The sequence below is a fragment of the Oryctolagus cuniculus genome, chromosome 4 (assembly GCF_051225735.1).
Source record: "Oryctolagus cuniculus isolate XC-2025 breed Fujian yellow rabbit chromosome 4, ASM5122573v1, whole genome shotgun sequence".
NCBI lineage: Eukaryota > Metazoa > Chordata > Mammalia > Lagomorpha > Leporidae > Oryctolagus > Oryctolagus cuniculus.
In genome coordinates, this window is record NC_142870.1 from 77,290,557 (window position 1) to 77,308,810 (window position 18,254).

The 18,254-nt window shown below is 36.7% G+C and overlaps 1 protein-coding gene across 14 annotated transcripts in view; it reads left to right on the forward strand.

The window, feature by feature from the left end:
• STXBP5L (syntaxin binding protein 5L) overlaps positions 1-18,254 on the forward strand; it is a 425,888-nt gene that overhangs the window by 79,480 nt on the left and 328,154 nt on the right. For all 14 annotated transcript variants that reach the window (XM_089331765.1, XM_051859274.3, XM_051859272.3 and 11 more), the window contains exons 3-4: positions 1,923-2,020; positions 15,481-15,562. In XM_089331765.1, coding sequence (XP_089187891.1) covers positions 1,923-2,020; positions 15,481-15,562 — 180 coding nt within the window. The remainder of the gene's footprint in view (positions 1-1,922; positions 2,021-15,480; positions 15,563-18,254) is intronic.

The following is an 18,254-nucleotide window of genomic DNA, read 5'->3' on the forward strand; positions in this document are numbered from 1 at the left end:
ACTAGATATAGAAATTTTTTTTTCTTTTTTTGTTTTTGTTGCAACATGTGTTTTCTTTTTTTGCTGCCAACAATGTTTATTTTATTTTTTTAACTTTTACTTAGTAAATATAAATTTCCAAAGTACAATGTTTGGATTATAGTGGCTTTTTCCCCCCATAACTTCCCTCCCACCCGCAACCATCCCATCTCCCACTCGCTCTCCCATCCCATTCTTCATCAAGATTCATTTTCAATTATCTTTATATACAGAAAATCAACTTAGTATATACTAAGTAAAGATTTTAACAGTTTGCATCCCCACATAAACACAAAGTATAAAGTACTGTTTGAGTACTAGTTATACCATTAATTCAAATAGTACAACACATTAAGGACAGAGATCCTACATGGGGAGTAAGTATTTTTTTTTTCTGACCTATTTGGGTCTTCTCTTTCTATGAAAATTTACAGTATACTCCCTGTTGAAATTGATTTCTGTCTAATGTTGTATAGTCTTTCACATTGTTTTTTTTTTTTTTACAAAAAATTATGAGCTCTTTATATTTTCTCTTATGTTTCCATTGCATTATTTATAAAAGCTTTCAAACATATAGAAAAGTTAAAAGAATCATATTGTGAGCACTCAATGTATATTCTCAACACCTAGATTTGACAGTTATCATTTTGCTATTTTTCTGTATTACATATGAGAGGTCTTCAGAAAAGTCATGGAAATTTTGTGTTATTTGTTTATAAATTTATTTATTTGAGATATACAGAGGGAAAAGATAGAGCTTCTGCCTGCTGGTTCATTCCTCAAATGGCCACAAGAACTAAGGCTGGAGCTAGTATCTGGGAACATAATCTAGGTATGAATGGTAGGAATCCAATTACCTCCCAGGGTCTGTTTTAGGGCACTAGAGTTAGAGCCGGACCCAAAAATCAAACCTGATACTCTGATATGGGACTTAGATGTCTTAACCAGTAGGCCAAATGCCTACTCCTATATTATATTTTAATTCTATTTTTCCATGAATTTTTTTAAAGTTCTACCTTATTTCTATCCATTCATCTACCCACTTATGTATATTATTCTTAATGTGTTTCCAAGTAGCATATGTCAGTACTTTTTACCCCTCAATACTACAGAATGCATAATGTTAATTAGACTTTACTGCTTATTTATATTACTTGTTTCCTCACTTTTTTGAGGTACAATTTACCTAAAGAGAAATCACAAATTTTACTGTACTGTTTGATATTTTGACTAATGTATCCACTTGTGTGATCAGAACCACTGTCAATTATAATGTTCCTCATAACCCTTCACAGTCAGTCCTCAAGGAAGTCACTATTCTATTTTTTTTAACCATAGATTAATTTTGCTTACTTGTAACTTAATATAAATGTGATCATACTTTATAAGTACTTTGGTAAATGGCTTCTTTTACTTAGCATAATGTTTTTGAGAACCATCCATGTTGCACATGTAAGTAGTTTGTATACTTAATTATTGACTAGTATTTAATTATATGATTATACTATAGTTTTTCCATTTTCCTGTTGATGGACTGCTGGGCTATTTCCAACATTTTACAATTGTGAAATAAAGGTGCTAGGGGAATACTTATATAAATTGTTTAGTGGACAGTTTTACTAAGTGCATACATAGGAATAGAATTGATGGGTCAATGGACAGGTATAGATTTTGACAAGAAACTCCAAGATATTTTTGCAAAGTGGTTGTATAATTTTGCAATTCTATTTTGCAATTCTGCCAACAATATATGAGAGTTTAGGTTGTTTTATATCTTATAAAAATTTGGTGGTTGCTCTTTTTTCCTTTTAAAAATAATTTTAGTCATTTGGGTATACAATGGTATCTTGCAATGATTTTATTTTTTATTTTACTGTTGGTTGTTTTTACTGTTTCTCTTTCAGACAGTTCGACATGGTTTTCCTTATCAGCCCACAGCATTAGCCTTTGATCCAGTTCAGAAAATCTTGGCTATTGGAACAGGAACAGGTGCTATACGAATGTATCCTTAATTTTTGGTTTGTTACTCACTATATTAATAGTCATTACATTTCTTTCAACAATCAGGTGAGTAAAACATGAGCAATTAAATTTTTTTGAAACTATTGTGAAAATCCACGTTGTGAAATGTATTGGCATATTTCAGTACCTTTGAGGACAGTAGGAATTAAAGTACCCTTTCTTTATTTATATTAAATTTATTTATATAATTTAATATAATTATATAATTATAATTTAATTTATTTATATAATTTATTTAATTTATTAGTAATTTATCTTTTCTCTTTTTTCCTGATCAATCTTACTAAAAGTATATCAATTGCATTGATTTTCAGAAAAAACTTTGATTCATTGCTTTTATATTTTTTCATATATTCTATTTCACTGTTCTCTACTGTGATAATTTTTTCCCTTTTGCTTACTGTGATTTCGAGTTTTTGTTTTATCATTTAGTTTCTTATGGTGCAGACAAAATAATTTGAGAACTCTTTTTTGTAATATGTGCTTTTAGTACTATAAATCTCTCAAGTCAGCTTCAGTGGCATCTAAATTTCTTGAATTAAACTTTTTATTTTGAGATAATTGCAGATTTACATGTATACTACAACAGATACAGAGATATTCCATGTGACTTATCAGCCAATGTCTTCCAGCTATATCTTATGAAATCACATTTCTATCACCAAAAATATTCTTTTTTAAAAAATGTTTGTTTGAAAGACAGAGAGAGAGGTAGAGACAATGCACAGAGAGAGTCTTCGATCCACTAGTTCACTCCCCAAATGGCTTCCATGCTGGAGCTGAGCCAGAAGCCAGGAGCTTCTTCCGGGTCTCCCACATGAGTGCAGAGGCCCAAGGACCTGGGCCATCCTCTGCTGCTTTCCCAGGCACATTAGCAGAGAGCTAGATCAGATGTGGAGAAACCAGGACACAAAGTAGTGCTGCAGACAGTGGTTTTATCCCCTATGCCACAGCATGGGCCCCAGCCAAAAATATTCATTATCTTTCCCATTTATAGCCACAAACTGTCCCTACAACTTCCATTCTCCCATTTTTCACCCCTAACAACCATTAATTTTTTTGCTATTTCAATCTTACTGTCACTTCAATGATTTTATATGAGTAGAATGTTACCTATCATTTGGCAATATGTTTTCAAATATTTTTTACCTATAGGTGGTTGAACCGTTGAATGTGGAACCCATAGATTCAGGAAAATGACTGTATGTCAATAGATTATTCCTTTTTATTTTTGAGTACTATTTCATGGTATGGGTATATCACAGATTAACCATTCATCTTGAAAGGCATTTGGATTGTGTCTAGTTTTTGGCTGTTATTACTAAAGCAGTTATGAGCATCTGAATATATTTTTTGTGTGAGCTTAAGTTTTTATTTCTTTGGTATAAATGCCCAGGAGTACAATTGGTAAGGCATATTGTAATTGTGTCTTTTACTTGTTCTCTTTTATTTGAAAAAAGTATTTATTTGAAAGGCAGAGTTATAGAGAGAGAGAGGGAGAGACAGAGAGAGAGAGATCTTCCATCTGCTGGTTCACTCCCCAAAGAATCACAACGACCAAGGGAAGCCAAGAGCCAGGAGCTTCTTTGGGTCTCTCAGTACATGCAGGGGCCCAGAGACTTGGTTCAGCATCTGCTGCTTTCCCAGGCCAATAGCAGAGAGCTGGATCAGATGTGGAGCAACCAGACTGGAACTGGTGCCCATATGGGATGCTAGCACTACAGGCTGTGACTTACCTGCTGCATCCAGGGGCAAGCCCCAATAAATATAGTGTGCAAAGTGCCATGAAGGAAATAGAGGGATGAGAAAGACAGGTTGCTGAAGGCGATGCCTTTTTGAATAAGTGGCATTTTAGCTGATCCCTCAAGATTAATAATGAGCCCAGTTAATTCAGGAGCCTGGGAAAGTGCATTCCAACAAAGGGAGCAGCTTGTGCAAGGCTCTGGGGTTGGGAGCAGCTTGCACAGGTGGAAAATAGTACATGGAAGAGTATATGAACAGTAGGGGTACAGATCACTCTTTCCTATGATGATTTCATTTCCTTTGGATAAATTCCCTGGAATGGGATTGGTGGGTCATATGCTATATCTATTTTCATATTTTTGAGGAATCTCTATACTGTCTTCCACAATGTACTAGCTTGCATTCCCATCAACAATGGGGTAGGGTACTTTTTTGCTCACATCCTAGCCAGGATTTGTTTGTTGATTTCTGTATGAGAGCCATTCTAACTGTAGTGAAGTGAAACCTTACTGTGGTTTTGATGGCTAGGGATCCTGAGTATTTTTTCATGTGTCTATTGGCTATTTGAATTTCCTCTTTTGAAAAATTCCTGTTAAAGTCCTTAGCCCATTTCTTCAGTGGATTGTATGTTTTAAGTTTCTTGATCTTTGGAGATTCTATATATAAACTCTTTATCAGTTGAAATAGCTTGTAAATATTTTCTCTCATTCTGTTGGTTACCTCTTCACTTTGTTGAGTGTTTCCTTTGGAGTGCAGTAGCTTCTCAACTTGTTGTAACCACATTTGTCCATTTTGGCTTTGATTGCATGTGCTTCTGTGGTCTTTCCAAGAAGTCTTTGCCTATGCCAGTGTCTTTTTAGAGTTTCCCCAGTGTTCTCCTCTAGTAATTTGATGATATCTAAATGATCCTTGATCCATTTTGAGTTGATTTTTATATAAGGTATAAGATAAGGTTCTTCTTTCAGACTTCTGCAAATGAAGATCCAATTTTTCCCAACACCATTTTTTTTTTGAAGAGAATGTCCTTTCTCCAAGGATTGATTTTACCTTCTTTGTTAAAGATTAGTTGGTTATAGATGTGAGGATTGATTTCCGGAGTTTCCATTCTCTTCCATTGATCTACATATCTATTTTTGTGCCAGTACCAGGCTGTTTTGATCATAAGTGTCCAGTAGTATAAGGTCTGGTACTGTGATGCCTAAAGTGTGTTTTTGTTGTTTAAGACTACTTTACCTATTCAGGGTTTCTTGTGTTTCAATATGAATTTTAGCAACATTTGCTTCTAGATATGACAAGAATGTCATTGATATTTTCAATGGCATTGCATTGAATCTGTAAATTGCTATTAGTAGTATAGATATTTTGATGATATTCTTACAATCAATAAATTTTTTGTGTCTTTAATTTTTTAATATTTTGGAATTTTCTTTTTTCTTACAAGGAAACATATTTATTTAGTAAATATAAATTTCCAAAGTACAGTTTATGGATTACAATGCCACTCCCATAATTTCCCTCCCACTCGCACCCCTCCCATATCCCACTCCCTCTCCCATTCCATTCACATCAAGATTCATTTTCAGTTATCTTTATATACAGATCGATTTATATATATTAAGTAAAGATTTCATTAGTTTGCACCCACGCAGAAATGCAAAGTGTAAAATACTGTATCAGTACTAGTTATAGCATTACTTGACATTGGACAACACACTAAGGACAGATCCCACGTGAGGAGTAAGTACACAGTGACTCCTGTTGTTGACTTAACAATTTGACACTCTTGTTTATGGCATCAGTAATCTCCCTAGGCTCGAGTCATGAGTTGCCAAGGCTATGGAAGCCTTTTGAATTCGCCAACTTTGATCTTATTCAGACAGGGTCATAGTCAAAGTAGAAGTTCTCTCCTCCCTTCAGAGAAAGGTACCTCCTTCTTTGATGACCCATTCTTTCCACTGGGATCTCACTCGCAGAGATCTTCCATTTAGGTCTTCCTTTATTTTTCCAGAGTGTCTTGGCTTTCCATGCCTACAATACTCTCATGGGCTCTTCAGCCATATCCGAATGCCTTAAGGGCTGATTCTGAGGCCAGAGTGCTATTTAGGACGTCTGCCATTCTATGAGTTTACTGTGTATCCCGCTTCCCATGATGGATTGTTCTCTCCCTTTTTGATTCTATCAGCTAGTATTAGCAGACACTGGTCTTGTTTGTGTGATCCACTTGACTCTTAGACCTATCAGTGTGATCAATTGTGAACTGAAATTGATCACTGGGACTAGTAAGATGGCATTGGTACATGCCACCTTGATAGGATTATATTGGGATCCCCTGGCACGATTCTAGCTCCACCATTTGGGGCAAGTCCAATTGAGCATGTCCCAAATTGTACATCTCCTCCCTCTCTTATTCCCACTCTTATATTTAACAGGGATCACTTTTCAGTTAAAATTTAAACACCTAAGAATAATTGTGTGTTAATTACAGAGTTCAACCAATAGTACTAGAACAAAACAAAATACTAAAATGGATAAATATTACATTGTACATCAGCAGTCAGCACAAGAGCTGATCAAGTCACTGTTTCTCATAGTGTCCATTTCACTTTAACAGGTTTCCCCTTTGCTGCTCAGTTAGTTGTCTCTGATCAGGGAGAACATATGATATTTGTCCCTTTGGGACTGGCTTAATTCACTCAGCATAATGTTTTCCAGATTCCTCCATCTTGTTGCAAATGACCAGATTTTGTTGTTTTTGACTGCTGTATAGTATTCTATAGAGTACATGTCCCATAATTTCTTCATCCAGTCTACTGTTGATAGGCATTTGGGTTGGTTCCAGGTCTTAGCTATTGTGAATTGAGCTGCAATAAACATTAATGTGCAGACAGCTTTTTTGTTTGCCAATTTAATTTTGACGCAGGTATTTGGTGCTGTGTTATTTCAGTTTTATGTGCCTGAAAAATGTGTGTTCAAGTTTTTTTTTATTTTTTGCGATGCAGAGTTAGACAGTGAGAGAGAAAGAGAAAGAGTTATAAACAGTGAGAGAGAGACAGAGAAAGGTTTTCCTTCTGTTGGTACACTCTCCTAATGGCTGCTGTGGCTGGCGCTGCACCGATCCGAATCCAAGAGCTGGGTACTTCTCTCCTGGTCTCCCATGCAGGTGTAGGGACCCCAGCACTTGGGCCATCTTCCTCTGCCTTCCCGGGCCACAGCAGAGAGCAGGACTGGAAGAGGAGCAACTGGGACTAGTACCCGGCATTCCAACCGGGACTAGAACCCAGGGTACCGGCGCTGCAGGCAGATTAGCCAAGTGAACCACAGCGCCGGCTTCAGTTTTGTTTTTGAAAACAAGTTTTGATTGTTTTTCTCCAAATATTTTCTGGGATGTTCCATCATCATCATTCCAATCATAACATTAGAAAATATGAATATTAAACCATATGAGACTAGTCTATAGGTAACTAATGTTCTGTTCACTCAGTCTTTTTTTCTCTTATGCTATGTTTTAAATAGTTTCAATTAACATAAATTCAAGCTATCTTATCTAATGTATTTTGAAAATTGCTTGATTTTAAAATGAAATATAGATAATAGATGATAAATAGATCTCCTAGATAGCTACGTAACATGTTCTTTTCTCTGCCTTCTCCAGCATATGCAATTAGTATAATAAATGTTCAAGTATTTTAATATCCCATTACTTCTGTTCTGTGTTACATTTCTCAGTCTGTATATGTTAATTTATTTTTCTCCTTTGTTTAATAATTTTTGCTCCTCTGCTTGTCCCACTGAACACCCTGTTTTTCCAATTTTATCTATTTGGGTACTAGAAGTTTTTATATGCCTTTATTATTTATTTCAAAAGCAGAGTGATGGTGGGGAGGTTGGGGGGAGAGGTATCTTCCATCAGCTGGTTCTCTCCCAAAATATCCAAAATGGCTGAGACGAGGCCAGTACCAAGCCAAGAGCCCAAGTACTTGGGCCATATTCTACTGCTTTCCCAGATGCATCTGCAGGGAGTTAGATCAAAGAGCAGAACAGCTGGGACACAAACTGATGCTCTTATATGTGATGCTTGCATCCCAGCAGCAGCTTAACCTGCTGCATTACAACACTGGCCCCTCTTTACTATTTTTTATCTTCTTCTGGATGTAGTTAAGTTACATGGAAGCAATTTTTTTTTGAGCATTGATAGGCAAGATAGGGTAGCCCTTTTTCTTTCTTTTTAAAACGTTATTTGCATGCATTTCATAAACACACCTTTAGGAACATAGTAATTCTTCCCACTTTACCTGCCCTCCACCCACACTCTTACCCTGCTTCCTCTTCCCTCCCCTGTTCCCAGTCTTGTTTTTTACTACGATCTATTTTCATTTAACTTTATACGCCGAAGATTAACTCTATTCTAGGTGAAGAATTAAATGCTTTGTATAAGGAAAAAAAATAGAAAAACAAACAAAAACTATCCCTCAACAGTCCAGAGAAGGGCTGTTCAAAGTCATTGCATTTCAAAGGTAATTTTACTTTTATTTATTTTTTAGAAACTTAATTATCTTTAAAGAAAAACCCAAGAGTGATACATCTTTTGTGAGCACTTAGACCCAACTGTAACTTATGAGACATAAGAATATCCTCCACTTAATACGTTAAAACAAAGTAATTCTTTGAGAACAAGTATCACTATTAAGTCTCATAATACAATTCTTTGAGGACAGAGGTCCTGCATTAGAAGTTAATACACAGTGACTCTTGCTGTTTATTTAATAATTAAAACTCTTATTTATGACTTCAGTGATCACCCAAGGCTCTTGACATGAGCTGCCTAGGCTATGGAAGCCTTTTGGATCCACAAACTCCTTCAGTATTTAGACAAGGCCATAGGCAAAGTGGAAGCTCTCTCTGTCCTTCAGAGGCAAGTGCCTTTTGGATCCACAAACTCCTCCTTCAGTATTTAAACAAGGCCATAGGCAAAGTGGAAGCTCTCTCTGTCCTTCAGAGGCAAGTACATCCTTCTTTGGTGGCTGTTTCTTTCCACTGGGGTCTCATCCACAGTGGTCCTTCATGTAGATCATTTTTGCCACAGTGTCTGGCTGTCCATGCCTGAAATGCTCCCCTGGGCTTTTCAGCCAGAACAGAATATCTTAAGGTTTGATTCTGAGATCAGAGTGATATTTAAGGTGTCATTCTGTGAGTCTGCTATATGGACTGTTTCCCATGTTAGAGCATTCACTCCTTTTTAATTCTATATCATTACCAAACACTTTGTCTTATTTATATGATCACTTTAACACTGGATCCTATCTATATGATCACTGTAACACTTAATCCTATCCATATGATCTATAACACTTAAAAAGCTATTTTTACCACCCAGCTTAAGGGGATTTGGGGTCCCATGGCAAGTTTTTAAGATGTATCCTTAGAAGTAAGTCTCTGGGAATGTATGCGGAACTGTACTGCTTTACAGTTACAAATTTTACACATTTCACAATTACAACTTTAGGATCATGGTGTTTCTTCCCTGCATGCCTGCCCTCCCACTCACACTTCAACCCCCTTCCCCTTCCCTTTCTTATTCTGTTATTTTTAACTAATACCTATTTTCATTAACTTTATACACATGAAGTTAACTCTGTGTTAAGAGTTCAATGATTAGTATGAAAGAAAAAAATAAGCAAAATAAATGAAAAAGGAAAAAAACCCAAAACTCTTCTTCACCAGTCAAGGCAAGGGCTTTTCAAAGTCCATGCTTCTCAAAGTGTCAGTTTCAATCTACAGGTTGCCTTATAGGTGCTCTATTATCACAGTTCAGGGAGAACATACAGTATTTATCCCTTTGGGACTGGCTTATTTCATTAGGTATCATGATTTCCAGTTTATTCCATTTTGTTGCAAATGACCAGATTTCATTTAACTGCTGTGTAGTATTCCATGGTACACATATCCCATAATTTCTTTATCCAGTCTTCAGTTGATGGGCATTTGGGTTGATTCCAAGTCTGCTATTGTGACTTGAGCTACAATAAACATGGAGGTACAGATAGCTCTATCATATACTGATTTCATTTCCCTTGGGTATGAAATGGCTATGAAATGGCTGGGTCATACTGTAGGTCTATATTCTGGTTTTTGAGGTATCTCCATACTGTCTTCCATGGTGGCTTTACCAGCTTACATTCTTACCAACAATGGATTAGGGTACCTTTTTCCCCACATTCTTGCCAGCATTTGTTGTTTGTTGATTTCTGTATGAAAACCATTCTAATGGGGGTGAGGTATAACCTCATTGTTGTTTTGATTTGCATTTCTCTTATGGCCAGTGATCCTAAGCATATTTTCCTCTTTTGAAAAATGATTGTTTAAGTCATTTGCCCATTTCTTCACTGGGTTGTTTGTTTTCTTGTTGAGTTTCTGATCTCTATATATTCTGGTTGTTAATCCTTTGTTGGTTGTATAGTTTGCAAATATTTTCTCCCATTCTGTCAGTTGCCTGTTCACTTTGCTGATTGTTTCTTTTTCAGTACAGGAGCTTCTCATTTTGATGTAATCCCATTTGTTGATTTCGGCTTTGATTGCCTGTGCCTCTGAGGTCTTATGGAAGAACTGTTTTTCTATGCCTATGTCTTGTAGGGTTTCCCCAATGTTCTATAATAATTTGATGGTATTAGGTCCTAGATTTAGGTCTTTAGTCCATTTTTAGAGGGTTTTAATGAAAGAAGTAAGGTAGGGGTCTTCCTTCATGCTTCTGCATGTGGTGATCCAGTTTTCCAAGCACCATTTTAAAAAGATGTCCTTACTCTAGGGATTGATTTTAGTTCCTTGGCCAAATATAAGTTGTAGAAGCTTTGATTGATTTCTGGAGTTTCTATTCTGTTCCATTTATCTATCCATATGTTTTTGTAACAGTACCAAGCTGTTTTGAATATAACTGCCCTGTAGTATGTCTTGAAATCTTCTATTGTGATGCCTCTGGCTTTGTTTTTGTTGTATAAGATTGCTTTATCTATTCAGGGTCTATTGTGTTTCCATAAGAATTTCAGCATCATTTTTTCTATATCTGAGAAGAATGTCTTCGGTATTTTGATTGGTATAACATTGAATCTGTATATTGCTTTAGGTACTATGCACATTTTGATGATATTGGTTCTTCCAATCCATGAACATGGAAGATTTTTCCATTTGTTTGTATCTTCTTCTATTTCTGTCTTAATTTTTTTAGATTTATTTATTTTATTCAAAAGACAGAGTTGCAGAGAGGTGGAGACAGAGTGAAAAAGATCTTCCATGTGCTGGTTCACTCCCCAAATGACTGTAATGGCCACAGCTTGGCTGATTCAAAACCAAGAGCCAGAGGCTTCCTCAGGGTTTCCTGTGCAGGTGCAGGGGCCCAAGAACTTGGGCCATCTTCTACTGCTTTCCCAAGCCGTAGCAAAGAGCTTGATCAGAGTAGAGCAGCCAGGTCTTGAACCAGTGCCCATATGGGCTGCCAGCACTGCAGAAGGTGGCTTTATCTGTTATGCCACAGCACTGGCCCCTGTTTGCTTGCATATGACCTGGAAATTGCTGAGTTGTTGATTACCAACTTCATTCCATTGTGCTCAGATAAGGCGCTTTGTATGATGTTTATTTTTTTGGAATTTGCTGAGACTTGCATTATGGCCTAGCATTTGGTTAGTCCTAGAGAAAGTTCCATGCACTGGTGAGAAGAATGTGTATTCAGCAGCAGCAATAGGATGGAAAGCTCTATAGATACTTGTTAGGTCCATTTGGTCTGTAGTCCGTTAACTCTGTTGTTTGCTTATTGATTTTCTGTCTGGTTATCTGACCAGTGCTGAAACTGGGGTATTGAAATCCCCTGTTATTATTGTATGTGTGTCTGTGTCTCCCTTTAAATCCATTAACATTTCTTTTAAATATTCAGGTACCCTGTGATTAGGTGCATATATATATATATGTTTTTAATTTTTTTATTTTCTGACAGGCAGAGTGGACAGTGAGAGAGAGAGACAGAGAGAAAGGTCTTCCTTTGCCATTGGTTCACCCTCCAATGGCCGCTGCGGCCGGCGCACCGTGCTAATCTGATGGCAGGAGCCAGGTACTTATCCTGGTCTCCCATGGGGTGCAGGGCCCAAGGACTTGGGCCATCCTCCACTGCACTCCCTGGCCACAGCAGAGAGCTGGCCTGGAAGAGGGGCAACTGGGACAGAATCCGGCGCCCCGACCGGGACTAGAACCCGGTGTGCCGGCGCCGCAAGGCGGGGGATTAACCTAGTGAGCCGCGGCGCTGGCAGGTGCATATATATTTATTATAGTCAGTTCTTCTTGTTGAATTGCTATTGCTCCTTTAATCATTGCATAATGCCTTTCTTTTTCTCCCTTGACAGTTTTTGTGTTAGTCTGTTTTGTCTGATATTAGGATAGCTACACCACCAGCTTTTTTTTTCTTTCTGTTAGAATGGATTATCTTTTTCCATCCTTTCACTTTCAGTCTGAGTATCATTGTTAGTGGGATGTGTTTCTTGTAGGCAGCAAATAGATAGGTTTTCTTTTTTAATCCAGCCAGCCAGTTTGTGTCCTTTAACTGGAGAGCTGAGGCCATTTACATTCAAGGTGACTATTGATAAGTCATGACGAGGCTCTGCCATTTTTCCATAAGTATTCCTATTTTTTACTTTGGATTTCCTTTTACTTTTACTGGGAGTTTTTCTGCCCTCACCTTCTTTCCTAGTGATGAGCCTGTTTCTGTCTGTATAACATCCTTAATTATCTTTTGTAAGGCTGGACAAGTGGTGGCAGATTCTTTCAATTTCTGTTTGTTATGGAAGGTCTTTATTTCACCTTCTGTCATAAATGAGAGCTTTGCAGGGTAAATCACTCTGGGTTGATAGTTTTTTTCTCTTAAGACTTGGAATGTATCTTGCCATTCTCTCATGGGTTTCTGATGAGAAGTCTGCTGTGAGTCTAATTGGAGTTCCTCTGAATGTAATCTGGCGTTTCTCTCATGTACATTTTAGAATTTTTTCTTTAAGTTTTACTGTGGAGAGTTTTTCTACAATGTGTCATGGTGAAGATCTTTTCTGGTCATGTCTATTGGGAGTTCTATGTGCTTCCTGTACTTAGATGTCCCTTTCTTTCTCCAAATTAGGGAAGTTTTCTGTTTATATTAAACAAAAAGGCCTTCTAAACCTTTCTCTGTTTCCACACCTTCAGGGCCTCCTAAGACCCCTATGTTGGGTCATTTGATGGTAACCTGTACCTCTGTCCTACCAGTGTACTTTCTCCCCTTTTTAAACATTAATTTCACACCACGAAGTCGGACCATCCTGTGGTTCTTCTGCCCTCTTGGAACCCTGCCTTTTTTCTATGAATAAATTTCCCCCAGTATTTATGTGAGTTTCTCCTTAGTATATGGCATAATGGATAAATTTTAAGGGTTTTCACTGTAGCTGTTGGGAACATGAAAGATTCCTTTCTCCTGTTTTTGTTCTCTATTGCTTTTTTTTTTTCCTTCATGAAAGAAGTTATTTGACTTTTGTCTTGGTTCATTCTTCAAGGAGGATATTTTTTACTTTTTAGTTTGCTCTTTCCCAAGTCTTGGGTAGTTTGCTCAAACCTATTTCTGGGTCAGTACTTAGCTAAGGATTCAAGGGGACTCCTCCTTCAGATCTCTGGAGGAAGGATGTGTCACTTTTCTTGTTTGCTACCATGACTTGTGGACTCTAACTGTACTTGGCCTTCCCAGCCTCTTAGTTCTTTCTCCTCAACTCAGAGATCCTGATGGATTCCATCTACGTTCCTCCTCCCTGTGCTGCAGCCTGGAAAGTTGCTGGGACAATCATGTCTTATTTATAGTTGTCATCTTTTAGGGATCATCATTATCTGTACCTGGTATGTAATATCTGAAGACTGTTGTTACATGGGGAGGGTAAGTCTGACCTATATTTATCTCTTATAGCTCTCATGTAATGTATATCATTGTGGAAGGGAAAAAATGTTAAATGGAAATATATGTAAGAATACCTCAAAAAGTTCATTGAAAATGGAATTAAAAGATTATATTGGTACAAAAGTTTTAGAAACACATGCTAATGAGATTTCAAAAATTTGAGGGCTGACACTGTGGCACAGCATGTTGAGCTGCTGCTTGCCTCTCCAGCATCCTATATGAGTGTGGGTTAGAGTCTGGCTGCTTCACTTCTTTTTTTTTTTTTTTTAAGACTTATTTATTTATTTGAAAGTCAGAGTTATACAGAGAAGGAGAGGCAGAGAGAGAGAGAGAGAGAGACAGACAGACAGGTCTTCATCCACTGGTTCGCTCTCCAGTTGGCCGCAATTACCGGAGCTGGCCGATGTGAAGCCAGGAACCAGGAGCTTCCTCTGGGTCTCCCATGTGGGTGCATGGTCCCAAGGACTTGGGCCATCTTCCACTGCTTTCCCAGGCCATAGCAGAGAGCTGGATTGGAAGTGGAGCAGCCGGGACTTGAACTGGTGCCCACATGGGATGTTGGCACCGCAGGCAGCAGCTTTACCTGCTACACCACAGCACTGGCCCCACCGCTTCACTTCTGATTGGACTCTCTGCGAATGTGCCTGAAAAGGCAGTACATGATGGTCAGAGTGCTTGAGCTCTGTCACCCACATGGGAGAGCTAGAAGGAGTTTCTGGCACTTGGCTTCAGCCTGGATTTACCCCAACCATTGTGGCCATTTGAGGAACAAACCCATGAATGCAGATCTGTCTGTCTATCTCTGTCTCTCTCTAACTCTGCCTTTCAAATAAATAGAAAAAAAAACTTTAAAAAATTTCATGGAAAATGCATATTAAAATGTGCATGAATTTCAATTTTTGGCACCAAATTAAATTTACTATGCCATTCTGTTTCCCATGAGCTTTTGCAAATACCTTTGTATTATGTCATTTGATATAGAACATGTAATTAAATATTATTCCATGATGTCTTCTAATTTTTGTCCTTTCTCCTTTATTTTTTCTCAGTCGTCTTTGTATGTTATTTAACTTTCTTCATAATATGTAATGACTCTTAATAATATCCTCCTATTTCCTAGTATTTATTTCTTTTATCTTATTTATGGTGTTTTTCCATGTAAAATTTTACATTTTAATACATTCAAATATGTAAATATTTCCTTATAATCCATGAGTTTAGTTTTGTATATACAAAGATTATCAACAGTTACCCAAGTCTTCTTTTTACTATTATGATTTCAATTTTAAATTAAAATCTTAGTGACTCATTTTCTTTTGAAGATTCATCTTATTTATTTGAAAGATGAAAGGGAGAGCAAGGGGAAGGGGAATGAGGAGGGGGAGGGAAGTGACTAATTTTGAATTTGTTTTTTTCAAAAGAGTATTTAATGAGTTAAATGAATTTTAAATAAGGTGGGATATGTCTGGACTTCCAATTCTTGTTTTAAAGCATGGAAAGGAAACTATTCGCTTTCAGTTCCTTACTATCATTCATTTTCAAACTTCTGGAGTTGTAAACATAATTAATATACTAATTTGTATACAATAATAAAATAAATAATATATAATTTAATTTCCATCAACTGATGCTAAGATTTTTTTACAAAAATAAAGATAAGCACAAATATTAGTTGGTAAATAAGTATCTCCTTTACTCATGAATATGGACACTAATTAAAATGTTAGACTCCTTGACTTTTATTACATTAGACTTGGGAGACCTGGTGTTGATTGTTATTGCCAACATGAAAGTGGTGCAGCTGTTCTACAACTCCAATTCTTGATCAATGAGGTAAGGATGTATTTGTGACTATGTAACACATACACATTTTGGTTAAGGTTAAGTATCCCTTAACCAAAATCCTTGTAAATAGAAGTATTTAATCTTTTAAGTTTTCTCAGATTTGGCATATTTACATATACCTCATAAGACATCTTGGAGACAAAAACCAAATCCAAACACAGAATTGATTTATATTTTATATACACCTTGTACACATAGCCTGGGGGTAATTTTATGTAATACTTTCAGGGTGCCTGAATTTTTGACTGTGACTTGTTACATGAACTCAGGTATGGAATTTTTCACTGTAGTGTCATGTCAGCACTGGTAAAGCTTCAATTTTGGATTTCCATTAGGGCTATTCAACTTACAGTTGATGCAATCTTTTAAATATTATTCTAACTGCTTACATTATGTAATTATTCATTGTCACATTTTTTTTTAAAAGACTATACCCCTATCTTTGTCACTTTATAAAATTTTAAAAGAAAAAGATTACAGCAAAAATTTATTTTATGACTGTATAGCATATTTTGGTTATTTAAATGACTTACAGAAAACTTATAGCTTCACTAGCCTTTATATTTTCCTTCCAGCTACTCTTCTCCCACAAACTTAAGTTTTATAAGCTATTGCAAACTTGTGTTTTTTATCTTTGATGAAATAATATTTTTATTTACTTACCTAAGGGCTTTTTTATTTGTATAGGCATTATCTTTTATCTTCATATATGCTTGTTGATACAGATATTTGTATTTATGTTTTTACTGGTATTTTGACAATTAATTCTCTACCCCTAATTTTTATGAACCATGTGATGGGAAAGTGTCTAGAAACAAAATATATATTTATCAAGGTCAGAAAGTTTACAGATCTTTAATGGTTGAAGGCTGGTTAGAGCCTTACTGACTCAGATTTTTAGAGTGGATTTTGGAGTGTCTTAAGTGAGGCAGACAATACAAAATGCTTCAATAGTTTGTGCCATGCCACATTCAGGCACTTGGAAGATTGAATTCAGTACCTTGAAAAAAAAAATGTTTCACTATTTTCTTATGGCCTGAGGATGATCTTTTATTTAGTCTTGGCACAAATTTTCATATATCAATATTTATATCTATCCACATGTCTTTCTAGGAATTAAAAACTCTAAGTGGCTCATAAAACTTCGTGTCAGATTTACCTGAGGCAAGAAAAAACTCTCAATTTGGCAAATACTCGCTTTTTATTTTGCTTCATTTAAAAGTTTTCCCAGAAAGCTCTGAGACTCTGCTGATAAACTTATATCACCTTGAAAACACACTTAATATATGGTACCAAAAAGATTTTTCCAAAAATAGTTTATTGTAGTAACTAGTAATTATTATTGAATGCCAACCTTTGTGAGATTTCAGTGGTACTCTGTAGTTTCTGGTTGAGGTACCCCACTCAGCCTTTCTGCTTATGCATGGAGGTATACTGGCTGGCATAATTTGCTTGCATGTCATTTGCTCTGGGCTTGATGCTCTCAGAGTTGTCTTCAGGTTCCCAAAGTTGCCCCTCTCCTACTAAAGTGAGAATAAAGACAAGCCCTCAGCATTCTTGTGCCGCTTTCAGGTTTTGTTCAGAACTATTCCCATTGAGACACCTCACATTATATTTGTGTACGTTTTCCCAAATTTCTTACTTTCTGACCCCATAACTGATGTTTTTATTCATAGTTGGAAATCTTTTTACAGATCTTAATAAATAGTGTTACTGGTAGATTCACTTTGCTTATATAAATGATCCCTAGGCATTCTACTGAGGTACTGTCTGGTGTGTGTCTGGTCTCTGTTGATACCATTATGCTCAGTGGTCTTGTTTACTTCCCTCCAGTGACAAGTTTCTTTTTTTTCTTTTTTTTTTTTTTTTTGGACAGGCAGAGTGGATAGTGAGAGAGAGAGACAGAGAGAAAGGTCTTCCTTTTTGCCGTTTGTTCACCCTCCAATGGCCGCCGCGGCCGGCGCACCGCGCTGATCCGATGGCAGGAGCCAGGAGCCAGGTGCTTTTCCTGGTCTCCCATGGGGTGCAGGGCCCAAGCACCTGGGCCATCCTCCACTGCACTCCCGGGCCACAGCAGAGAGCTGGTCTGGAAGAGGGGCAACCGGGACAGAATCTGGCGCCCCGACCGGGACTAGAACCCGGGGTGCCGGCGCCGCAAGGCGACAAGTTTCTATCATTAGTAACACTAAACTCCTTCCTTGTTTGATTCAGATATTACCTCAGATATTATTGAATGTATGTGCTTTATTTTTAATTCCATTGCCTTTGGCATATTATATCTTTTCTATAGCAGATAACTGTGTACTCTACAGAAAGTATTATTAATTTTTGTATCATGTTCTGTCCTTACCAAGTGAAATACTACCTCTGAGAGATGAAAGCAGTAAGATTTACATATCAAAAAATCGATTATATATACCACATTAAGTGTGTCCAAGGTATCTAGTAAGTTTCAATTTGTATATAGAAAACATAAATCCAGTTAACAAGTTAAAAAAGCAAACAAGCACAAAAATTCGGACAGCATGTACAAAGGTACATTTTGTTGCATGGTATGAAATTATCTAAGTTCATGTTAAATGAGTATGTCTATTACTTTTTATATATTTAATATATAGTACTTATATATTATTCATGCATTTAAAATAGACATGTAAATTATACAAGCTTAAAAATATTT